The sequence below is a fragment of the Fundulus heteroclitus genome, chromosome 17 (assembly GCF_011125445.2).
Source record: "Fundulus heteroclitus isolate FHET01 chromosome 17, MU-UCD_Fhet_4.1, whole genome shotgun sequence".
Taxonomy (NCBI): Eukaryota; Metazoa; Chordata; class Actinopteri; order Cyprinodontiformes; family Fundulidae; genus Fundulus; species Fundulus heteroclitus.
Window position 1 is genome coordinate 4,750,147 of NC_046377.1, and position 22,846 is coordinate 4,772,992.

General features: G+C 39.1%; 1 protein-coding gene across 3 annotated transcripts; it reads right to left on the reverse strand.

Annotated features, from left to right (window-relative positions):
* Positions 1-2,840: 2,840 nt before the first annotated feature.
* On the reverse strand, positions 2,841-21,663 carry LOC105936313 (solute carrier organic anion transporter family member 1C1). Of its 3 annotated transcripts, none has more exons than XM_021323852.2 (15): positions 21,580-21,617; positions 19,245-19,393; positions 13,551-13,682; positions 11,745-11,886; positions 11,521-11,653; positions 11,284-11,411; positions 10,924-11,070; positions 10,742-10,840; positions 8,725-9,207; positions 7,562-7,757; positions 7,297-7,462; positions 6,871-7,055; positions 4,015-4,079; positions 3,721-3,838; positions 2,841-3,628 (listed from the first exon to the last, which is right to left on the reverse strand). In XM_021323852.2, exons 3-15 carry the CDS (start codon positions 13,647-13,649, stop codon positions 3,373-3,375), a joined length of 2,217 nt encoding a protein of 738 aa, XP_021179527.2. In that variant the 5' UTR covers positions 13,650-13,682; positions 19,245-19,393; positions 21,580-21,617; the 3' UTR covers positions 2,841-3,372. The 3 variants fall into 3 exon arrangements, with proteins under 3 accessions (XP_021179527.2, XP_012732527.2, XP_021179528.2); XM_012877073.3 differs by lacking the exon at positions 21,580-21,617 and having other exon boundaries at positions 8,725-8,889; positions 8,974-9,207; positions 19,245-19,476; XM_021323853.2 differs by lacking the exon at positions 19,245-19,393 and having other exon boundaries at positions 21,580-21,663.
* Between the last annotated feature and the right edge of the window lie 1,183 nt (positions 21,664-22,846).

Genomic DNA, 22,846 nt, shown 5'->3' on the forward strand with positions numbered 1-22,846 from the left:
TTCTGTCAGGAAAAAACAAGCTAAAAGAAAACTCAATCCACGACTCAAGAAATATACGAGCAACTTGATAAAAAAACCAAGCCCAGAATCTGCCATGTCTGCTCATAATAAGCAGACATGGTTACCCTTTGCACAGAGGTGCTTTCCCAGAGCTGCCCAGAACTGCATAGCTGTGGCTCATTAAATATGGAAATTTCTTCAGCACTGGTTCATTTTCTCTGACTGTCTATGATTATGGTGGCGCAGAGGAGGATATTGACAGCTCTAGAAGCTTCATAAGAAATTATGATTGAAAAGGACACAATTTGTCTCTATCTTATTGATAATGCTGTGCACAATGCTACATTTTGAAAATAAATTGGGTAAATATTATGCTCAAAAGCTTTGTCATATGCAATGGAAATCAGAACTTTCATTTCACCAGATTTTATTTTATGAAAACACATTTGGCACAGTTCTGGCACATTTGTCTAAGTGGTGCCAAAATCACAGGCTCGCCTGGCACACTGCCCACTACAACCTTTGTGAAACAAATAAGCTACATCTGATTCAGTCCAGATTTGCTGCCGTTATAATCAATATGTGGTTTTATAAAGTCTGAGGCTTCTCCTATATTTTCAAAAGGGTTTTCATGGTGTTTTGTAGTATTTATTTTGAAACAAATTTAGATTAAGGCTAAAAAAAAACAATTTTTTTCTTTGTTTCATCACCTATAAATCAGACAGTGACAGTTGCAATATTGATTCCACTTAAAGAATATTCTTTATTAGTTTAGCTTTGTGCAGATACCAAACATTTGCAATTACACTTTATCAGGTATGTTATTCCAAACAAAAATTTCTCCAAAACACTTTTGGGCTTAATGGGCTTTTATGTGGTATAATTGCCTTTTTGGGTATCCCTCTACAAGCTTCTGAAAAACAATTCTAGTATTTTGGCTTATTTTTATTATTTTCATTGAGTCAGGCTTGTAGGTCGCCTTGCTAGAACACGACTTCTTCTGCTCTGCCTACACATTTTTTATGAGACTGAGATCAGAGCTTTGTGATAGCCTCTCCAAAACATTGACCTTGTTATCCAGTTTATAACTTGGCAGTATGTTCAGGGTCGTTGTCCATTTGGAATGCCCATTTTTGCTCAAGCTTTAACTTCCCGGCTACTGTCTTGAGATGCTGCTTTAGATTTTCTACTAATGTTCTTTCCGATATGATTGCATCTATTTTGAGAAGTGCACCAGTCCTGCCTGGAGCCAAAACTAACATAATGCTGCCACCTCCATAATTTACCGTTGGGATGGTTTAATGAGGCTTGCAAGCCTCCCCGTTTTTTCTCAAAATCTAACGACATTATGAGCAAACGTTTCACTTTAAGTTGTACCCTACCACAGGAAATGCCTTCAAAAGTTATCATGTTCTCAGGTGTATTTGGAAACTGCAATATGGATTTTTATGCTGCTTTATGGTTTCTACTTATCTGAGTGGCCCTTCAGCCCATGTTGGTACAAATCTATGCGTTTCCAGGTGAATAAGAACACCACCTTCCCAGCTTGTGTCTGCTTCTTCACAAGGTCCTTTGCATTATTCTTGTATTTGATGAAATATAAATTATTTTTGGTAAAACATTATTGACTTAAAACAGGAAAGATTTAGATGGCCTTAACGTTCGACGATAAGTAAAGAAAAAAAATGTATTCATATCTCATCTCATTGTATAATTTTCAATAAGTTCTGCGGATGGTAAATTCAGCAATTACAGCTTTAGGACTAGAGAGCAGACAGAAATCCGGGCCGAATAATAAAGCTGCCTTTCACAACAGCAATAGCCACAGCTAAAATCCCTGTAAGACTTACGGTAAATATGGAACATGAACACATTTTGTAACAAATAAAGCTAGCAGAACAGAACCTCACCAAGTGAATTAGACAATGGCTTTTGGAATGCCCGACTAGTACACATTGCTGGAAGGTTAATGTTGTTTCACCTTGCCATGCAATATATAAACACTGTAGAACAACGTACTTTTGTACAGTGCATTGCGAAAGCTTTCACACACCTTGAACTCCTGTGTGTAACACAAACAAGAACAATGGGTTGCAGTTACTATTTATTCATTGATGTTTTTCCACATACATGTGCCTGGGATGCTTTAAGCTTCTCCGCCACTTTTTCACTGACCTGGCTGCAGTGCTCTTTGACCTTTGTGGCGTTCACTAATGTTCTGTGACAAACCTGTGAAGCCTTTCCAGGCCAGCTGGTTACTGCAGTGAATTTTACTTAGCGGGTATCAGAGTGACTGGGCTAGATGTCAAAGCACCCCATTTATTTCACCTGCCATTCCTTTCTGGTTTCTGCCACGCTCCCTGCCCAAACAAGGAAGTGAAAAGGACAAATCGTCTCCTGCCTCCCTAGCGCTGGATGGGGGCAGCGAGTGCACTGAGCAGCCACCAAAACCGGAAGCTGACAGAGATCGCAAAAGGTTGCTGCAGAAATATCAGGATTTTTGCTTCATTGATCTTCTACGTTACCATTGTGTTGGTCTACCACATACAACCCAAGTAAAATACTTTGAAGGTGCATGTTGTAACTTGACAAATTGTGAAATAATCCAAGGGGCATGAACCTCTCCAAGGCACTGCATGCTAAACATTATCTTTGTTCCGTTAGCGCTACTGTTTCGGGTTCAAATATCCCTTTATTGTGCAGAGGAGGAAGGGACATGACCGCTTTTCAGAAAACATGTAGCGTGTCTTTAGCCACCTGAATTTCTGCAATGACACAATTTGTGAATCATCTTTCTGTAGAGAAGATTTAAAAACAAATATATGGAACAAAATCACTTATTAAAGTATTCATTTATTGCCATGGCATTTTGATCAAGAGCTTGACTAAACAATCGTTTTAGTTGGTGACATTGCAGAGATACATCTATCGTACTCACAAACAGGTCAGTATATTGAATTGCCGGTCCACCTGTCTGTCCTGCACAATCAAAGTCCTCAGGAAAGAGCAGTAGAATAGAACTGTATTACATGTTAACTAATAAAGGCCGTAAACAGACTAAGCCCGTGTAAATTCCAAAACAAACGTCTCTTGACTTTACAAGAAATGTGTAATGTCAATTGCTTCCTGCTTTATTGCACACCTTAGGAAAATAATTATCTTTTATGGGCCAATTATCTTTCTTCAATAACGTTCTCCAACTCTGTTTTCTATTAGGTGGTCCCAAACCCCCTTTTTCCACCAGATGCACTATCCTTTTCCTTGAATACCATCTATGTGAAAGAAAAACGAGTGAACTCACCTGGGGTCTCCTGTGAACCTGAAAAATAGACTAGTACTTGCAAAGTGCTGATCTGATCAGATTATTTCCCCTCATCCCTCCAAGTCTTTCCCAACTCCAATGCATTCCTTTGCATCAGAAGACAGCTTGGGACTTCTGGACCTAGCATCCTTTTCGTCTCGAGGGTCCACCTGAGCCATGATTTCACTTCCTTTTGATGCCTTGGCTAGTTGCAGCTCCGTCTCCTGGTCACGATTCCAAAACTGTCGCTTTAGGAGGATGATGACAGCAATGATGAAGAAATAGGAGGTACCACTGAGGCAGGTAATCAGACCAAGGAAAATGATTCTTTAATTGGAGACAATGGAAAGACAAAAAGGTTAGATGAGCAGTTTAAAGATTTAGGAAGAACCACAGTTTTTTGGCAGCTGATGTGTTACCTGTACATATTTGAGTCGTAAATGCGGCACGCCCCACTGCCCCCACATTTCTTGATAGACCACTTCAAGCAGGTCGAGTCGATCAGAGCTCCAAAATACACTGGGGCTGGAATTCCACCTACAGATAGAAGTGTTGCCCAGATGTTACATAAAAAATATGTAGTCACTTCAACATGCAACATTACTCAAAAAAAGATATTTTACTGAAATGTGGGGTCTTTTCCTGTAGGTCTGTAAAAGGAACATACTGCAAACAGAATCATGTGTGTTACATCAAACTGAAATAACACTTACCAAGAGTCCTGGTTACCAAAGCCTGGATACCCAATGCAAGGGATTTGAGATCTGGTGTAATGCAACTGTTTAAAAAAAAAAGAAAGAAAGGAAGGCAGTTGTGAAGAAAAACAACAACTCAGCAAGTACTCATTACAGTGGAGAACAACTAAACTGGAAACTGTAACTCAGCTTAGTCTGTTTTTAGAATATTTGAAGAACAAAGCAATCTCTGTTTATGAAGAATTGCACCGGTTTACTAAGCGATCACATACTACGTGTTTGAAAGTCCACACACACCTGTTAAAATGTTTTTCTGATATATAACATGGTGAATTCATCATATTGTTATGATATAGGTTTTTGCTTGCTTTATTTTGGACTTTTCTGGACTAATTAGTTTCCACTCCCCCAGCCAACAGCCATCTGTCACCACCCAATCAGCTCAGTCCACTCTTCTTCTTCTTCTTCTTCTTTCCTTTTGTTGGCGGATTGCAAACAACTTATAGGTGCATACCGCCACCTACTGTACATGAGTGTGTAACTCTGTGGCTCAACCTACTATATTCTATTTTTTAATTTTGTGTTATGTAAAAATAAAAACAATGCTTTATTAATTACCATATTTTCCTCTATATCTCCATCTCGCCCTAATATTCCTTTAATACTCCATTCTCTCCCATTTTCCATAATTACTTTCCTCATCCTCTCTCTTTCCGTTGCATATTTAATGCATTTCATCAGAACATGATCCACATTTTCTTTTGCTCCACAACCCTCACATATATCATCATTTCTCTTCCCTAATATATATAAAAACTCATTCAGATATGTGTGTCCAGTTCTTAATCTAGTAAAAATGATCTCTTCCCTTCTGCTTCTTTCTCCATAATTTTTAATTATTACAGATTTTTGAATCCTATATAATCTTCTTCCTTTCTCATCTTCATCCCATATTTTTTGCCACATTTCTGTTTCTTTCTTTTTAATTATTGATTTCCCTTCCCCTTTCCCAAATGTAATCTCTACTACATTTTGCTTTACTAAAGCCTTTTTAGCTAGCTTGTCTGCTTTTTCATTTCCTATCACCCCTTCATGTGCCGGTACCCAACAGAACTTAACATCTATTCCATATCTAAATAACCTAAATAAACTCTGATATATTTCTAAAACAAGGTCTTTCCTATTATTTCCTCCTGAGTGAATACTTTCTATTGCAGCTTTTGAATCTGTACAAATTACCACTCTATCCGGTCTAACCTCCTCCACCCACTGTAAACTAAAAATAATTGCAACCATTTCTGCTGTATATATCGATAACAGGTCTGTTAATCTTTCACATTTACATATATTAAACTCTGGAATGTATATCCCTATTCCCACATTTCCCTTTGAATTTTTTGAACCATCTGTGTATATTTTTAAATAACTATAATACCATTGTCTAATATATATGCTAGTTTTAACCCCAACTTCATTATGTTTCCATTCTCTTTTCATTTCATGTATTTTAAGGTCAACTTTGGTTTCTGGAAACAACCATGGTGGCACAGCACTAATTGGATTATTTTTTGCAAATGTCTTATTATCTAACTCATATATTTTTGCCCATTTATTCACATTCCAGCCAAAACCCTTTCTTGTAAATTTGGAATATTCCCAACAGTTCTTTATAATGCTTGTTGCTAAATTTTCTTGACTACTACTTTTAACTCTGATCCAGTATGAAAGTGATATTTTGACCCGTCTCATTGCTCAGTCCACTCCTCAGTCACCAGTCAATTAGCCCAGATCAGCTCCACCTGCTGCCATTAATTACTGCCAACTCAGCTCACCTGGTTCCCCTGTCTACATATACCTGCCTCAGCCTACTCATCCCTGCCAGATCGTCTTGCCTTGCCCCGTGTGCGCTGCCGCTGTATTTATACCAGTCCCCTCACATAATCTGATGTTTTTCTTGCCCAATTCAAATCAACAGAAACCAAACAGATCTATCTGAAGGAAAGAAATCTGAATTAAAGCCCATTTTTATTCAGTTTCAGGATTTATTCTGCTTTCGTACGAGTCTGTAAGCATTCCATATATTGATTTGGCAATTTTTTTGCCCACTCTGTCTTGTAAAGATTCTGTAGATTTAAAATATTTTGAGGCCATCTCTTGTCCTCCTTATTAGAGGTATTTAGGAAAGAAAAAAAAAGTGACAATGTTGAACCTAGTTTTAAAATGCACTAAAGTAGGCATGGCTCTGCTCGGCTCAAAATCGGGCCCAATAGGGTTAACAAGCTAAAATATTTCACAAACACAAACTGTCTTTTCTAAATTCAAACAGAGCAAAAACTGGTTAAAATCGTGGTTTAGACAAACAGCCCTTTCCCCTTGCTCTGCTCAACTCTAAAGATTACCACTAACTTTTAGCAGCTATGCAATTTGCATGCCACAAACAGTGCAAGTGTTTGATAATACAACATAATCTGCAGTGGCTTTATTTATTTAAATATACATTCAAATGTGGGCCAGCATTCCCCAAATGCATACATAGTACCACAGTTAAATGCACGCAAACTGCATTGCAGTAGAAAGCACTCGTTTTGTAGCAAATCTTTTTTGTATGCAATTTGAGAGTTAAGCAGATTTGTAAATTCTAGATTGCACACAGTTAACATGCTAATAGCGTTGCATGTCTGTTCCTTGATTTTAACTCCTCGATTTAGAGTTTTCAAGTCTTGCAACAGGACCTGTCCAGCGTGTACCCTGGTAAGGTGGCTTTCTGCACGTCTTTTGCACCTTTTTTGCATATCTACAGTATAATCCAGCATCACATGAGGTCAAGAATATTCCAAGTCCTATTTATTTCTCATAGGAAAACATTGCATGTACCGTATGATGACCATGTAGCCAGGTGTGGCTCCCAGAGAGTTGATGAAGGAGCTGAGAACAGAAACAGCCATGTAGGAGGTAAAACTGCGGCTGCAGTCTTTAGCATGAGGGCACTGCCCCAGCCTCACAGACATAGAGCTGCCAAGCGGATAGGAGGTGGACAAACAGCTACAGTTGTGAAAAACCTACAAAAGAGGTTATCGACAGGCTAAAAAACATCATAATCAGCAATTAAACTGGTTTTTTATATTTTATAGAAAAAAGAAGTGCGTAACAATTACACCACGTTGGTTCTACTTAGAAATAAGTAGAACCAACCAAGTGTAATTGTTTCGAGTTTACAAGCTTTTTATCCAAGTGGGGGAAAAAAGTTTTGAGTGATATATCTTCTAGCAATTGTAGAAATGCAGTTGCCCTGGTCCCTACTGTGTTCTTGCCGTGTCCACTTGAGCTGTTGCAGCCTGCCATGCAAGGCGAAACGTAAGTGATGCCGCTTTCCGAACAGACGGGGTCCCACTCATCCGGCGAGCAGGAGCAGTCTCTGTTACAGTCGGAAAAGAGCATCTCCCCATTGTATGATACACTCCGAGTCCTGAGGGCATGTCGTAAAGAAGATGGAGAACATGTATGTTTTATTGTGGACAAAGGGGTAGTATTTTTGTGCTTTTTTTTTTTTTGTCTTAACGCTGACCCATTGTACGACACAGTGAGTCCAGCCACTGGCCTGTTGTCGCATTTGGTGCCAAACTGCAGTAGTAAGAGGAGGTACCCCATGAAAGAGGTGGCAAAGGAGAGCTGGGCTCCTGACACCACACTCAGCTTGTACCTCCTCATCAGGAGCCCCCCCAGAAAGATCCCTACGGCTACTGCGGGTAGGTTCAGCACCCCTGAGAGTAAAAACACAAGAAACAATGGTTACAGGAGATACTGCCATATGAGATACCATATATATATATATATATATATATATATATATATATATATATATATATATATATGGCACACCCAACACACAACGTCCGTTTGGTTGTTCTGGTTGTTGCTCATCTGCTCAATCACTCCTATGCAGATAACACCTAGCTTTATCTGTCATCATGGACTTGTTCCCAGTTGATCTCAGTGTGCATACCTGTTGGACCCCCTGACATGTTCAGAACAAGGATGAGGTGCTACCAGCTACACCCAAACAACTTCTGGTAGTGACTGTTGACCATTCCAGCCAATCAGTACGTCTAATCCCAATTTTAAATCCCAACTTTATTTCCCTATTTCATCATTACTGTCTTCCCTACTCCTGTGGGACCTCCTTGGTTATTTCTCTTTGAAATTTATAGTAAGACACATCTGTCTGTATCTTATGCACCGTTCCAACCAGATGCTAGCTTAGACCAGGGTTTTCACTTAGATGCAAAAACTCTTCTCATTTGTATTTCCTTTAGATATCATTTACCGCACTGTTAATTAGTTTGTACTTATCTGTGTATGTTTTTTAATTCAACTGTTGATTTAGAAAGTCCAGCCTGGGAAGGGAATTGAAGTGTAAAAATGTATCCTGACTTTTAGGACACTTCAGATTAAAGTATTTTCTAAGTGATGAAATTGTGGAAGGAGGATTTCTCCTCACCCACCAACAATAGTCAACATATGTTGGCCAAATGGTTTGTACCAGGAGTATGAAAATAGATATATGAGTATATAGTTGTGTCACATAGTTTGTTTAGACTCTAAATATTGTTTGATTTAACTATGTGTGGTCTATTGGAGGTCTTTTCCCGATGTAACAACCGCTATGTCTATCTACAGCTTCTGTAAAAAGTTATTTATCTCATTAATATGTGATTTTGTGTGATTTACCGATGAGGAAGTTGGCTCTGGATGCTGATTGTCCGAACTGCTGCTCCATGTATTTGGCTTTGAAAGTAAACAGGCCTATGAATGAGTTAAACTTCAGAATGCTCCCACAAAGCAGCAGAAAGTAAGCAGGGGTCCCCAAGAGACGTTTCAGTGATGGAAGGAACCCTTTTGTGAGAACATACAGGAAAGAACAGAAATTACTAAAAAGCCACGTGTACATTTCCTGATGACTGATATTTCTGCTGCAACCTTTTGCGATTTCAGTCAGCTTCAGGTTTTGGTTGCTGCTCAGGGCACTCGCTGCCCCATCCAGGGCTGGGGAGGAGGGGGATGATTTTTCCTTTTCACTCCCTTGTTTGGGCAGAGAGCGTGGCAGGAACCAGAAAGGAATACTGGAGAGGAGCAGCAGGGAAGAGGATACCATGAAGCCCATCCACCAGGCTCCCACCCAGCGGGAATCTTTCGGAGTGATGGTCACGCTTTCTGCATCGAGTTAGAGAACAGTTTGGATCTTAAAGCTACAGCTGGAGCTGAGAGGATTTTCACTATTATTCGTTTTTCTTAATACATAGAGACCCATGGGTTTTACATGTTTTTAATGTAACTAAATCTGATTTATCCAGTCCCCACTTTCCAGAGTTCTCAGTCCTATAAATCAGAAAATAATGTAAAATACTATGGTTTACTCTAGATTTGTGACCACTATTTCCACAGTGAGTTGGCTTTAAATATGCAACCTGGAAAAAACAGAAACTGGAAGGAAAGAATAGAGGAAAGAAGAGAATGACACAAGTCTGGGTAAAGAAAAGCCAGAAAAAGGAATGGAGATATGAAGGAAAGATGGGAAGTAAGGACACAATAAAGGAAATACAATAATGAAGGAAGCAAGAAATAAAGGAGTGAGACAAGGAAGAATTGGTGTATCACACAAGGAAGGAAGAATATAAAAAAGTGGAAAGACTAAAGGGTGGCAGGCAAAAGTAAATAACTAAAGAGAAGAAGGGATTAAGTATGGGGACAAGAAAGGGGAGGGAAGAAGGAAAAAAGGAACAAATGAAGGAATAAAGGACACAAGGTGGGGGGAAATTAAGGAAAGAAGGTTGAATGAAAACATGACACAGATTTTTGAAAATAAGACAGGGATAAAAATCTGAAAAACAAAACTTTTTATGCTCAAATCTTATTTTCTAATTCCTATCCTGACTGTGAAAATGGTGTAATTAAATTCCATGCTTTACTAGACTTTAATGTAACTCTGATGTCCTCATGAGAGAGTAAATTTAGTCTTCTCTTGACTTTCAGAGAAGGGAATAAGAGGTTCACTACATTTAAGTATTTTTTGAGAGAAATTAATAATTGATTTGGGGAAACAAGTAAAGGTATTCCCCAAGGGCACTTAGAGAATTCTCACTAACCTTTAGTGACAAGGTCACTATAAACAGCAGGCTCTTATTAAATTATGCTTAGAGCACAGTTCCCTGTGTCTGCTTTTTCACAAAAAGTGAGGTTCCTGCTAAAAGCAACTACTGATTTAACTTAATTGGAAATTTGGTGCTTAAAGAGTAAAGACCTTCCAAAGCTCATAGAAAATCTTCAAAAGAAGGACAAAATGCAGCAATTCTGCCTTTAGTTTTCTGTGATAATCAGTCAGGAAACTTAATCAATGAGTTTTGTATCTAACTAATATTGTTTCAGATTTCACAATACTGATTTATATCATTAAATAAATTAGTACCAAACTCCTGAATAATTGTAGTACTAATTCCAATATTTATCCCCAGGACCTGTTAGGGGAAAATTACTTGAATAAACTATACAAGACAATCACTCATTTAATTGATCCAAATGTTTAAATAATAACTTGTATTGTTACTGTGTTTATACAATTTTATTGTTTTTTGATGTTGTTTTGTTTTGTCAAACAGGTCTCTATTTAAAATTAGATTTTGGACTTTATTGAGCAAACCTGTATAAAAAAAGATTAAATACTAATCATTTAAAAAAAAAATACACTTACCCATGTCAACATATCCAACATCAACATAAAGTTTTGCACAATAGGAACCCAACAGGAATCCAAACATGGGGCCCAGGAGAGTGATAGTCTGAAGACAGGCTGCCAAAACATGACGAGAATTAACCGCGCGCATTAGACCACACGGTTGCACTACAAACTCTAAAACGGTGATATCGTCTTACCAATGTAGAAAGGAGAGTTTTCCGCTTTGGCAAAGTCGTCGATGTACGAGATGCCCAGAGGTGTGACGGGAGTTTCTCCGATCCCCCGCAACGCGTTCCCAAGGAACACGTAGATCCACATGTTGGAGCCGGACTCGCTCACACAGGCTGATAAACACAGTAATAAACCATATATAGGGATACAGTACAGAAACTATTGTTAAAAACTGCATTAGTATATATCTAGTTGTATTGGTCTGATTTTGAAATGTGTTTGCTCATCTGAAGAAAACCCATGAATGGATGGATGTTGGACTTGGGGTGTGTCATTTGGTCAGAAAACTGTCTTGGTTATTAGATCACAGGATGAAGCCCTGGTACCTTTGTTGTCTTCCACAGAAGGCTCAATCAGAATTTCTGGCATGCCGACAGTTTTCAGAGGATCCACACATGCTGGAATACTCACACTATTGTTCTGGAAAGCCTGAATGACTGTGTCATACTTATAGCTGTGAAAACAAACCATAAAGAGACATTGGGTATTGCAGATAATCACAAACAACTAATGTTTTTTTTTGTTTGTTTGTTCTCAGAGCAAATGTTTCTGCTGATGCTTACAGTCCCATGAAGAAATGTGTCAGGCCGGTGAGAAGGGTCCCGACAGCCATGAGCAAGCAGCCGGCAGCGATGAATCTGGGCCGATGGAGCTGAGCCCCAAAATGGCTGACCATGGCGAGAAACAGCAAGTTGCCTAACCTCAGGGAAGGACGAAAGGGGGAAGGAGATGAGAGAAAAAAAAGGTGAACCCGTGAAACGCTGCACGGGTTTAGAGTTAGCAGTACCCATCTCAAAGCTGCCATCGATGAGGCCGACGTGTGTGCTGGAGAGGTCGAAGCGTCTCTCAATCTGAGTGATGGAGCTCTTCATGTAGGTCCCTGTCAGGGCCTTCGAGAAGTAGGCGAAGGAAAGCGCCACGATGAACAGCTAGGGAGCGCAGAACAGAAAGGGACACGTTGAAGTTCGTCAACCGGTTTTTGTTTTATACCATTAATCTACTTTGGTGAAATCAGAGAATTCAACCGGATTTGTGCTTTTATTCTAGCTTTACTGCAATTTAGTGTGATTTTTCAAGCTGTATGCAAACGAAATTTCGTTCTGTACGCACTTTGTGCATACAAAATGACAAACAAAGTTGTCTAAGTCTAAGTCTAGCTTGAAGTCAAAAGATCACTTCATTTTCCAACTGTCTTCCATCCTCCGGACATACTGTAAAAGTTATGGCATTTTTATCTTTAAATGGAAATTTTTCACGAGCATCAGTGCATTTTATTTGCATTGTACATGACAGATCAACACAAAGCAGCGTGAAAAGGAGACACGTTATCATCCTCTTTCCCATGCACACCAACCACCTTGACTCTACCTGCTGAAGAAAAGCATCCTCACAGCATGATACTGCTGCCACCATGTTTCACTGTGTGGGGGTAATGTGTAGCAATAGTTCTCAAGACAGAATGGGTGGGCCAAAAAAAAATTCAATCTTTTAGTCTCATCTGAGAGCATATTACAAATGGGTCTTCTTCTGGGTTTGTTATAAAAATCTCTTTCTCCCTGCCATTATATGATGATGGCCATATTTATGCGGATACCTCATAGTTGTCCTGCAAGCAGATTCTTCCACTTGAGCGGCAGATCTGTGCAGCTCCTCCAGAGTTAGTCCTAGCCTGTCGTTTCAGACCTCTGTTGTCTTGGTGGCTTCAACGCTTTCAATTTTTGAATGAACGACAAATCAGAGCTCAAGGAGGTGTGCAAACTAAAGGGAATGCACTGGATTTTATTTAGGAGTATCAGGTTGAAGGGGCCACTCCTTTCAGAGTTTTTTTGTTTTTGTTATATAAAAAAAACCTCAAAACCATTCATTCTTATCCTTTCACCTCACAATAGTTACTACTTATTTCTGGACCGTGACATAAAGTCCTAATGATATACTGAGGTTTGTGGTGGTGATGGAACAAAAAGTGAAAAGGTTTACTGCATTTTACTCAAATATTTAAATCAGTTCTAAAGAAACAAAGAATTTTCCATGAAAAAATGGGAAGTTAACCTGTGTTATCTGTTTAGTTTTCTTTAACTTTCTGACAGTGACTGGTGTGACTGACCAAAGCCAGCAGTCTTAGCTTAATCTTAGCCTTTTTGCTTGATTTTAGCAACATTTAGAGAAAAAAAATACATCAGTTCTTATAAAATTGCGCAACTTTTAGCATATTTCTTCCTATTCCTTATACCAGTTCACTTAAAAATATTAAAAGGCATTGGTGTTTTAGTCAAAAAGATTCCTATTTGTGTGTAGTGTTGCGTGACCCAGCGATCGTATACCTGCTTTCTCTAGAGAAAAACGAAACAGCAACAGGACAGCAATGGGAGTACTCATAACTGAGCCAAGCTGTGAACCCATAGCCTTCAAGATGCCAGGTGCCAGTGCTAAAAATGTCACCATTATTCTGCTTTTTAAGCTTTTAACTTGTGTTTTTATCGAAGGCAATTACGCTGAGAGCGTCAACAGAATGCCCTGAAAATGCCTAAATTAGAAGAAAAAGGGAAGAAAAAAAAAAGATTGGAGAAGTGCAGGTTACAAACAGCTTGAGTACTTTGAGTGTGGAGAGGCGCTTTCTGCTCTTCTGCTCAGCGGGGTCACAGAGAGCCTGCTGGCTGGTCATCTGGCTGACGTCCTGCTCAGCTTCTTCCATCTTCTGACTTTGTGTCTACCTTCTTTCTCTGTTCTGTCAGACGGAGAAAAATGGATATTCAGAATTTCTTGCTTTGAAAAATGTCCTCCTGTTAAAAGGCATTGTGTGGACAAAAACAAGGACTAGTTAAAGGAAACAGAACAGAAATAGCTGGACCTAGAGGGAAGTTATTTTAACCATTCTTGGAACAAAACCACCTCTGAGCACGTTTCCTAAGCTTTTTGGCCATTACTTACAAGTCTGAAATTACAAACACAGCCTGGAACATTAGAAACATATATTTCTCTCTTATATAAAGGAATAACCAATCAGGAGCTACGAGAAAAAGCAATTGCCTACTACACTTACAGCGTCTCCTATTCTTAATGGTTACAACAGCCATCGGCTGTTTCTGATGCTTTACAATGAATATCCACATCTGGATCCAAGTGCAGACTTACACTGGTCTGTCCTAAAATGTTTTTTATTTATTTATGTATTTTGGACTTGCTGGTGTGCTTTGGATCACTATCCTACTGTCGTCCTTTAATATTCAGAGAGCTTGGTTCCGTTTAGTCGTCAAATTGCTGAAGCAGCAAAGCAGCCCTGGGCAATCACACTACCATCACCACCAACGTCTGACTGTCAGTATAATGTTCCTTTTTTTGAAATGCTGTATTAGCAATACCACAGATGCAACAGGACCCACACAACAGAACTCTTCTTTGGGTGCCATTTCTGTCCAGTCTCTTTCTTGAATCACAAAAGCTGAACTGAGACAAGTGAGGTCTGCAGTGCTTTAGATGTGGCTCTTGGCTCTCATGTAACTTCCTGGATGATTAGTGATGCGCTCTTGGAGAAATTATTGTTTGCCAGTTACTCTTGGGAAGGTTCACCGGTGTTACCTGTTTTGTCCTCTTGTGGATAATTGTGGTTCTCTGGAGACCCAAAGCCTTACAATGGCTTTGTAACCTTTTCCAGACTTGTGGATATCAATGGCTCTGTCTCTAATCTGTTTTCAAATGTATTTGGATCAGGACATGATATTTCAGATGATGTGAGGCTTTTTGAATCTATTTCCTGTTGTCACACATGTTCTCCTTTAGTGATTTGGTAATTCTGCATGTTTGATAGTAACAAGGCCTTACATTTTCACAAGAAGGTTGGCTTTCACAGCTTTTTTGCCCCTCATAGGCAAGGCGAGACAAATTTATTTATTTAGCACTTTTCAGTAAAAAGATGATTCAAAGGGCTGTACGTGAACAGAAAAAAATTACAGAGGGAAATATTACATGGGAAAAGACAAACATTACATTAACAAAGGAATAAGCTAAGTGAATCCTTGTCTAGATGTCTTTCATACATTAACAAACATACAGAAAGCATAAAATCACAGTACTTAATTGTTTCTATTCATAATAAGAAATAAGTTAAGTATACCCATGGGCGTTTCTGATCTAAAGTAATTTTACCCAACTTTCCTTAAGCTACAACTAGAATAACTTCTTTTGTTTCATTGGATTGAACTTTCAAAAAAATTCAAAGCTTAATTGTTTATATTCATGGATTAACAAAGTCTTTAAAGTTACAACTTAAGGGCTCTGATCTGAGCTTTCTAGACCACAGCTAAAATGGGAGAATTGTTTCTATTCATAAGTTTCACTGGAACGAGCTTCATCACTAAAAATTCTAAGCTTAATTCTTTATATTCATACATTAAAAAGTATCGCTACAACTTGGGGTCTTTCATAGATGAAATCATCATTGAAAACCAACTTTGACGCTTCTCAGGTTGGTTTTGTCTATTATTGAAATTTGTTTGGTGGTCTGAAAACTTAACTAAGACAAAAAAAAGGAAAAAGAAAAGAAGCTAAACCTGTAAGAGGAAAAATAATGCATTGTCACAACACCGAAGAAGGCTGTAAAACACTGTTTTTCTACTCTTTATCTGTAATTTTCAAATTCTTTTAAAGAACAGAAGACAAGTGCAGAATACAGAACAAGGGAAGCAACATGGGGTTGGGGAGCGGGTGATCTATGCATTTAGGGAAAAAAAAGATGCTACCCCGATTATATACTGTACAGTCTCACTTTTTAACCAGATAAATCTGATGGATTTGCTAACGTTTTTCTCCCAGATCTTTTTGAAGCCAGATTGAATAGGTCAGTTGCTCCAGTACATGCAGCTGCTTTACAATATTAACAAAAGCATCAGCAGTCGGGCCGATTTTTCAGTAGCCAGTGTTTTGTGACTAACCTGACTCTCGCCAGATGGATTATGTTCTGCAGAGCCGTGTGGAGCTCTGTGGAACTGCATCGATTTGGCGAGAGTGGGGTAATTTTATGACGGCCTTTTTGCTGGCAACTAACGGTAACCTAAGGAGATACATATCACATTTACTCAGACCATTAGGCATAAGTCCAAGGTAAAGAGACATGAATGATATACTGACTTTGAAACACGGGACCTTTGAAATGATTTTTGCCACATCCCTCCAGAAGATCTGGATGATGGAGCAATACCAAAAGACGTCGGCATGATCAGCAGAGCCTCTCCACATTCTCTCCAACAACCCAGTTCGTCAATCTGTTTGTATTTCTGCGTAGGGGTTATAAAAAACAGATCAAGAAGTTTTTCTGGCAAAGGTTTCTCCAAGTCCAGGGGTTAGTGGAGCGTGTCTGTATCTCCCATAACCTGACCCTAGCCAGATGTATTTCGCTCCGCCTAGCTCCACTCATCCATCTGGGACAGATCCATAGGAATGGCGTTTCAGAAGGCTGGGCATCCTTACCTAGTGCAGGAGGTTTAAACATTTCTTAATTGATTGTTTATTTACCTGTTCTGGTGGAGAGTAAAGAGATGTGTAACATCTTTCAAACACTTTTTATATATCATCCAAATTGCTGCTGGTTTTACTTGTGGTGGGGTCTGTAATCTTTTAGATAGTACTTTCTGACTGTGGTTTTCTGAGCCTCCAGGACAACAGATTTGCTGCCTTAATATCCATAACTTAATATTGGCTCTATATCCTGTTTGATATGTCTAATTTGCTGTGTAATATTGGTTTATTTACTTATGTGTATTTGTTCTAAATTTTTTAGGATTTCCTGTAAATCATATAATGTTTGTGTTCATTTTTTTAAATGCCGCTGTCATGGCCATAATGCTCCCCTTGAGAACAGCTTTTGCTGTGTCCCATAAAATACTGGGGGTTACTTCATTGACTACATTTCTAGCACTATACCTACAGGACAATCACTAAACCTACAGATTGTCCTGTGGGTATAGTGCTAGATCCTGCTCCATTGAACTTCTACAAGTATGGTCAACAAGCTAGTATTACGTCGGCAGAAGTGTTTTACGTTGTCTAGCATCTAAATGTAAGGTTATAGAGAGGTTCCAGAGTGATCTGGCAGATCCCTCTGACCAATTATACAGTGTTTCAACCTATTCAAATTGGACCGCATTTGAAATCAATATAGCTAGTCCTGACGAAAAGAAGATATTCCTGAAGCCCATTTTCCTAAGATTCTCATGCTGGACATCTGAGAGGTGCGTCTCCTGGCAAAACACCGCATTTGTCTCCTCTCTTCTTAATTTAGTAATTCATTTAACTGGGTTATTCAGCCCGTTTACATTGAGACATTACGTTAGAGTATTGGTGATGCATCAGATTTAGAAGTGAAAACTTCTTCTTGTATCAAAGGTGTGGAAAAAAAACAATATAGAACAAATGAACATCATGAAAAACTGTACTGTAAAACAGTGAAGTGAACTTCCATTAGGAAAGCTAACTTGTTGCATTAAACAGTGAGGAAACAGGCCACAAAGTGGGGGCCTTAGTGGTGAAAAAGAAATATTTGGTGGTTTACTGTTTTGGCTATGGGCAAAAGCCTATATTTTAGCGAAAGATAGTAATAACTGAATACTGTTTTACATTACAGGGCCTGTTTTGAAGAAAGCGTGCAGCCTTGTCCCTGGAAACGTATGCCGTTATCCTGTCACGTTTTCGTAATGGGATCGTATTCTTTCCTTTTACTCTGCACCTCTGAAACAGTCGTAATCGAAATACACGTGTTTAATTTGGGCAAAAAGCTTCTTTTTCCAGGTGCCATGCAAGATCCTTTCTTTCACTGAGAACTAGAGAAATTGAACTACCATAGAACGTGGAGATGTACTCAACGTTCAAAGGATGTTCACTGCCCAGCCCACGATCGAAGTCGATCCCCAGCTCTGTTTTTATGAAGCTTTTAATCAAAGTTGCTGCCGAAGTGCCCTCTTCATCCTCAGGAATGCCAAAAATCCTGATATTATTACGCCTAGGTCGGTCACCTGCTCATGTAATGCCCGCTGGTTAGAGATTGCACCTTTGACTGCAGTGTTCCATTTTTACATTTTGGACATGTCTTCCTCCACCTGTCCCACTCATTTCACTGTCCCTTCGATTTGTCCAGTAACTTCATGTATTTTTCGGTTTACTTCGGTTGCAAATTCAACTATTTGTTTTTTAACATCCTCCCTGAAAGATCTTTTTTTTCTTAGTTCACCCTGGAGTGTTACCGTCCCCGTAGTCATAACTTCGCTCACCACCATGCATGCGTATTGAATCTGTGGTTTCAGGCTTGTGGGTTCACTAGCTTCTTCACCTCCTCTTTGTGCTTCTCCTTCAGGTTTATTACGCTGGCCGAATCTGCCTTTCTTCCCCCCATTATCGTCGGAGCAAAGTATAATTATGGGATTAGCAAAGCGTTAATCGAGTAGGGACCATTGAATCTTAAGACAAAAACTAGGAGCTCAGATTATGCTGCCATAGTCTGTAGGTCCGCGCTGTAAAACACTGTTAAGCTTCTCCACCACTTGCTATGAGACGTTTAACCAAATATGAGGATAGGTGTATGTACGGCGGTCAGGCAAAACATTATGACCACTAACAGGTGAAGTGAAACGACAAGAAATCTGGGTTTAGGGCATTTTCAAAACTGCCGCTCTTGTGAGGTGTTCCCGGTCTGCACTGATCAGTGACATTATAATGACATTTATTTTTCTCTCTCTCTCTGTGTGGATTAGAGAAAATCAACAGCCAGTAGAAAATTGTGAACCAAAGTTCTGCTGTTTAAAAAATCACCAAAGTTGATACACTTTTCTACTTCACCCTGGAAAAATGAGCTGATCAAGGAAATGAGGAAACGCCCTGCGCTGACATGACATCCATCCATATGCGTGCGCGCGCAGCGAGGGATGACAGCGGAGGAGCAAAGGGATCCGGCACCTTTGCAAACTCCCCTTCCAATCCTCTTAGGTGAACACATGTCAGCGGATGTTTTGCTCAGTTCACTTTAGGAAGAAAGTGCCGCTGACAACCTCAAACTCATTTGTCAGGCAGGTAGACTGTGAAGATGGATCTCTGACAGAATATCAATACGCTGAGTCACTTAATGACCCCATTATCCCTCCGAAGGTTTGGACTTCCAAGTACCCCCCTCCCAAAGGGCATCAGGCCTTTCATACATTATTCATTTATGACCACTGGTCTAGGTTTTCCTTATGTTATAAACATCTAGAAAACATATTTATTGCAAAACCATTGCAAAAGCATCTATTGAGGAGGTTAATACCTAGAGCATCTTCAGCACTGGAGGCTCCGCTTAGTTCTCCTTCCTCGTCTCCTCCTCGTTAAGCACCCATGGATCTCTTCTTCAAATGAAAGGAGACAGCCCTGCTCTCCCCCTAGCTCCTCTCCTCCTGACTCAGTCCGCCACTGTTACTTGGAAGCAGCAAAACAAAAGGCCCCACACATTTTTATTCCATACACATGCCAACCAGTCCAGGAGGAGGACAGCAACGGGAGCAGAGAAGGAGGTGGGGCCTGGTGCTTAGGAAGGAGGGGGGGGGGGGGGGTACAGATTAGAGCTTTCAAACCATTCTCTTTGGATTTCTGCTGAGGTACAAATGTTCTGAGTGCTATACCAAAGTACTGAAAGTACTTATTTTTGGAAGCCTGGCAAAAAGAAGAAGCAAGAATGTCTGACGAAGACCTTGAAGGTGGAACAGAGTATCTTTGTGGCTGCGTGTGTCAGGAATGCTGTGTTGGACTGGTACATGCAGAGGGGGCTCATGGGAAGGCAGCCAAACTGCAGGTCACACACAATCAGCTTTGTCCCCACAGACGCCAAGGATTATGAGCATAAGCCTAAAATTCCTGCACACCAACTTTGCAGGAAGTGTGACCGCTTTCTGCTGGCCGACTGCAGGTTGACCAGAAAGTGTCACTGTATCCAACGTCAGGCGCTCTCACTGTGGAATGACGGCTCAGTCTAAGTTAGAAAAGAAGTGTTCCTGCACCATGTAGCTAAATCGTTTGAACATACAGTACAGTATGCCATGCTTTCGCGGTTCTCTGGTCAGAACTTTGCCTTGCAGGTGCAGATACAGTGTTGCATTTTGTCATCTTTGTTCAGCCACAAACGTTAACGTATTTGGTTGGATTTTATGTGGTAGATCTTTCTTTCTTTCTTTTTTTATTATTTTATTTATTTTTTTTTATTTTTTTTACAAATAAATATCTGAAAACTCCCCCCTCCACCTTTTATGACTGATTTGCAGAACAACCTTTCGCTGCAAATACAGCTGTGGGCATTTTGGCCGTCTCTACCAGCTAACTGAAGCTATTGCTCACTCTGTGAACATTGGACTGTGAGGATGATGTGTTCAGGGAGAACTACAGTGTCCGTTTTCCACAACACTTTGTGCATCTGGGTCAATTTGTTTAATACTGGCGTCATCTGTCTAGAGCAGCTTCTTTTGCATGCTTGATTTCCTCCTGCAAAACTGTAAATGGACCATTTAAAGCCTTCTTTAAACTATGGCCTTTACTTTTTATTCTTCTGTAAAACACTTGTGAAGGGCACAACCACTAGCATCTGTCAGATCCTCCCCTCTGAGCTGTGGATCTCTGCAACATTTTTGGATGACAGACTGAACATTGCTTCATGAGTTGCTTCTTTCATAACCTAATCCTCACCACACCTTTCTCCCTGGCCCGTCTGCTGCTATATTTCGTCTTCCTGATGCTGTTTGTTCTCTAATGACTGAACCCGCAAACCTCTGAGGCCTTCACGAACAGATCCTGCACAGGTGGGATCCTAACTAGGAGACTTTTGAAAGTAGTTGATTGCAATGGGTTTTATAATCATGCAGCTTTACCCTTCCACGTTTATATGATATTTGGATTTGATTAATCACATAAAATTCCAATAAAACACAGAAATTTGTGTTTGTAATGCACCCAACTGTGAAGAGGTTTAAAGGGGCATGAATACCTTTGCAAAGTGCTGTTTTTGGTTTGTGCAGACGTACTTAAAACCCTATCAGAACCTTTCAGATTTTTCTGCATGTTTGGAGCACCACCTGCTGGTAAACTTAAAATTTTGAAGAAAAATAGATGCATCAACCTGAACATTTCTGTATTTTCTATATATTCTAATTTAGAACACACAGTGACTATTTCTTTCTGCGGCGTCTTGAAGTTCCCGAGTCATTCTCTAAAACCATTGCACGGTTAGGTAAGAAGTCAATATATATATATATATATATATATATATATATATATAGAAGTCATATATATATATATATATATATATATATATATATATATATATATATATATATATATATATATATATATATATATATATATATTTAAATAATTACACATACGGCTGAATGATATAGAGTCAACTGTCACAGGGTCTAAAATGCTCAAACACTGCATCTGATCCAATGAAAGCAAGGGGAGCGCTGTTTGGAAAGCACAAAATAAACATGGAAAGAGTCAAGGTTGACTACAACAGGTTATGTAAAACTGCTTTTCAGTTTGAGTTTCCTTAACCAGACAAAAAAGAAAGGCATGTATTGCAGGCTGAGCAATAAATTACCCATATAATGCGTTACCTGGGAATTGTCTCAATCCATTTGTTTGGTAAAAGCTGGGAAGTCGGGACACAAAGCTCGGAAGGCGACTAAAGTGAAAAACAAATGTTTGAAGGGTGAGAAGGGATTCTAAGAAAGAGGCGAGTTGCAACAGTGTTTAGTTGTTCTTTTTTTAGACGTCTGTTTGGGCTACACCAACCGAATCTTTAAAACCTGACGTTACGATGCCCTCTAAACACTCAGTCCATTTAAAAATTATTTCTCATAAGACAGAAAATTGTTCACACCCCTGGCTAATTTAGTTGTGTTTAATTGTTTTCATTCTACCAGAAAGCTTGTTTCAGATAGGAAATGAGGCAGGTACTTCTCAAAAGACTATAAAACAACACTGACCTATAGTATCGATTCTGGTACACACGATTTAGCGTCATTATTTACATTTTATTGAAAAGTATTTATTATTTCTATGTTTGACAATTCATTTTTGTTGATGGGGGTTGGAAGGACTCCTTGCCATCACCCTAATCTTAACCCCCTCCACAGATTTTCAAACAGTTCAAGTTAAAGTTCCATCAAAACCTAATTATATCAGCTTCATTAACTTATTACAGTGTTAGAGGCATGTTGTAGTGGCCTGTTTCATGAAACTGATTGTAAAACACAGAATAATGATAATTGCACTTGTCTGATTGGTTGTTTTAATGTAGAGGCTTGGTTCGGGAAGCACTGTAACAAGATGTTGCAACTGCACAAACTTTACCAAGACAGAACATTATGTACTGGTTGGACACTGATACTGTGGTGCATGATAAAAATTTCACATACATATCAACAAAACAGGGGTTTAAACACGCTCTCACTTCCTGTAAAACTACCAGTACTAGATAAGGTAGCTTTTATGGATATGCTGCTACATATCTTTGCCATGTGCACATGATGTCATTTTTTTTTGGATAATGGCTCCATCACACTAAAAAATATTAGATGGCATATCAAGATGGAAATAAATAACTTTTCAATCTCAGGTGAAAAAACAATGAACAAATGTGCTCAATGTGTAAAATAGATTAAAAATAAAAATATATAAATAAAATAAAAAAGTATTAAATATAATGTAAGTAAAATAATATTTAAATCAATAATATTAATATAAATAAATATAATAGATAAAATAAAATAAGAGGAAAACAATGTTGATTATCATCTGGGCTCACCCACTTAAAGCTCATAAATAATTCATTCATTCATCCATCCATTGTCAAAATCGTTTTCTTTGACCAGAAATGAT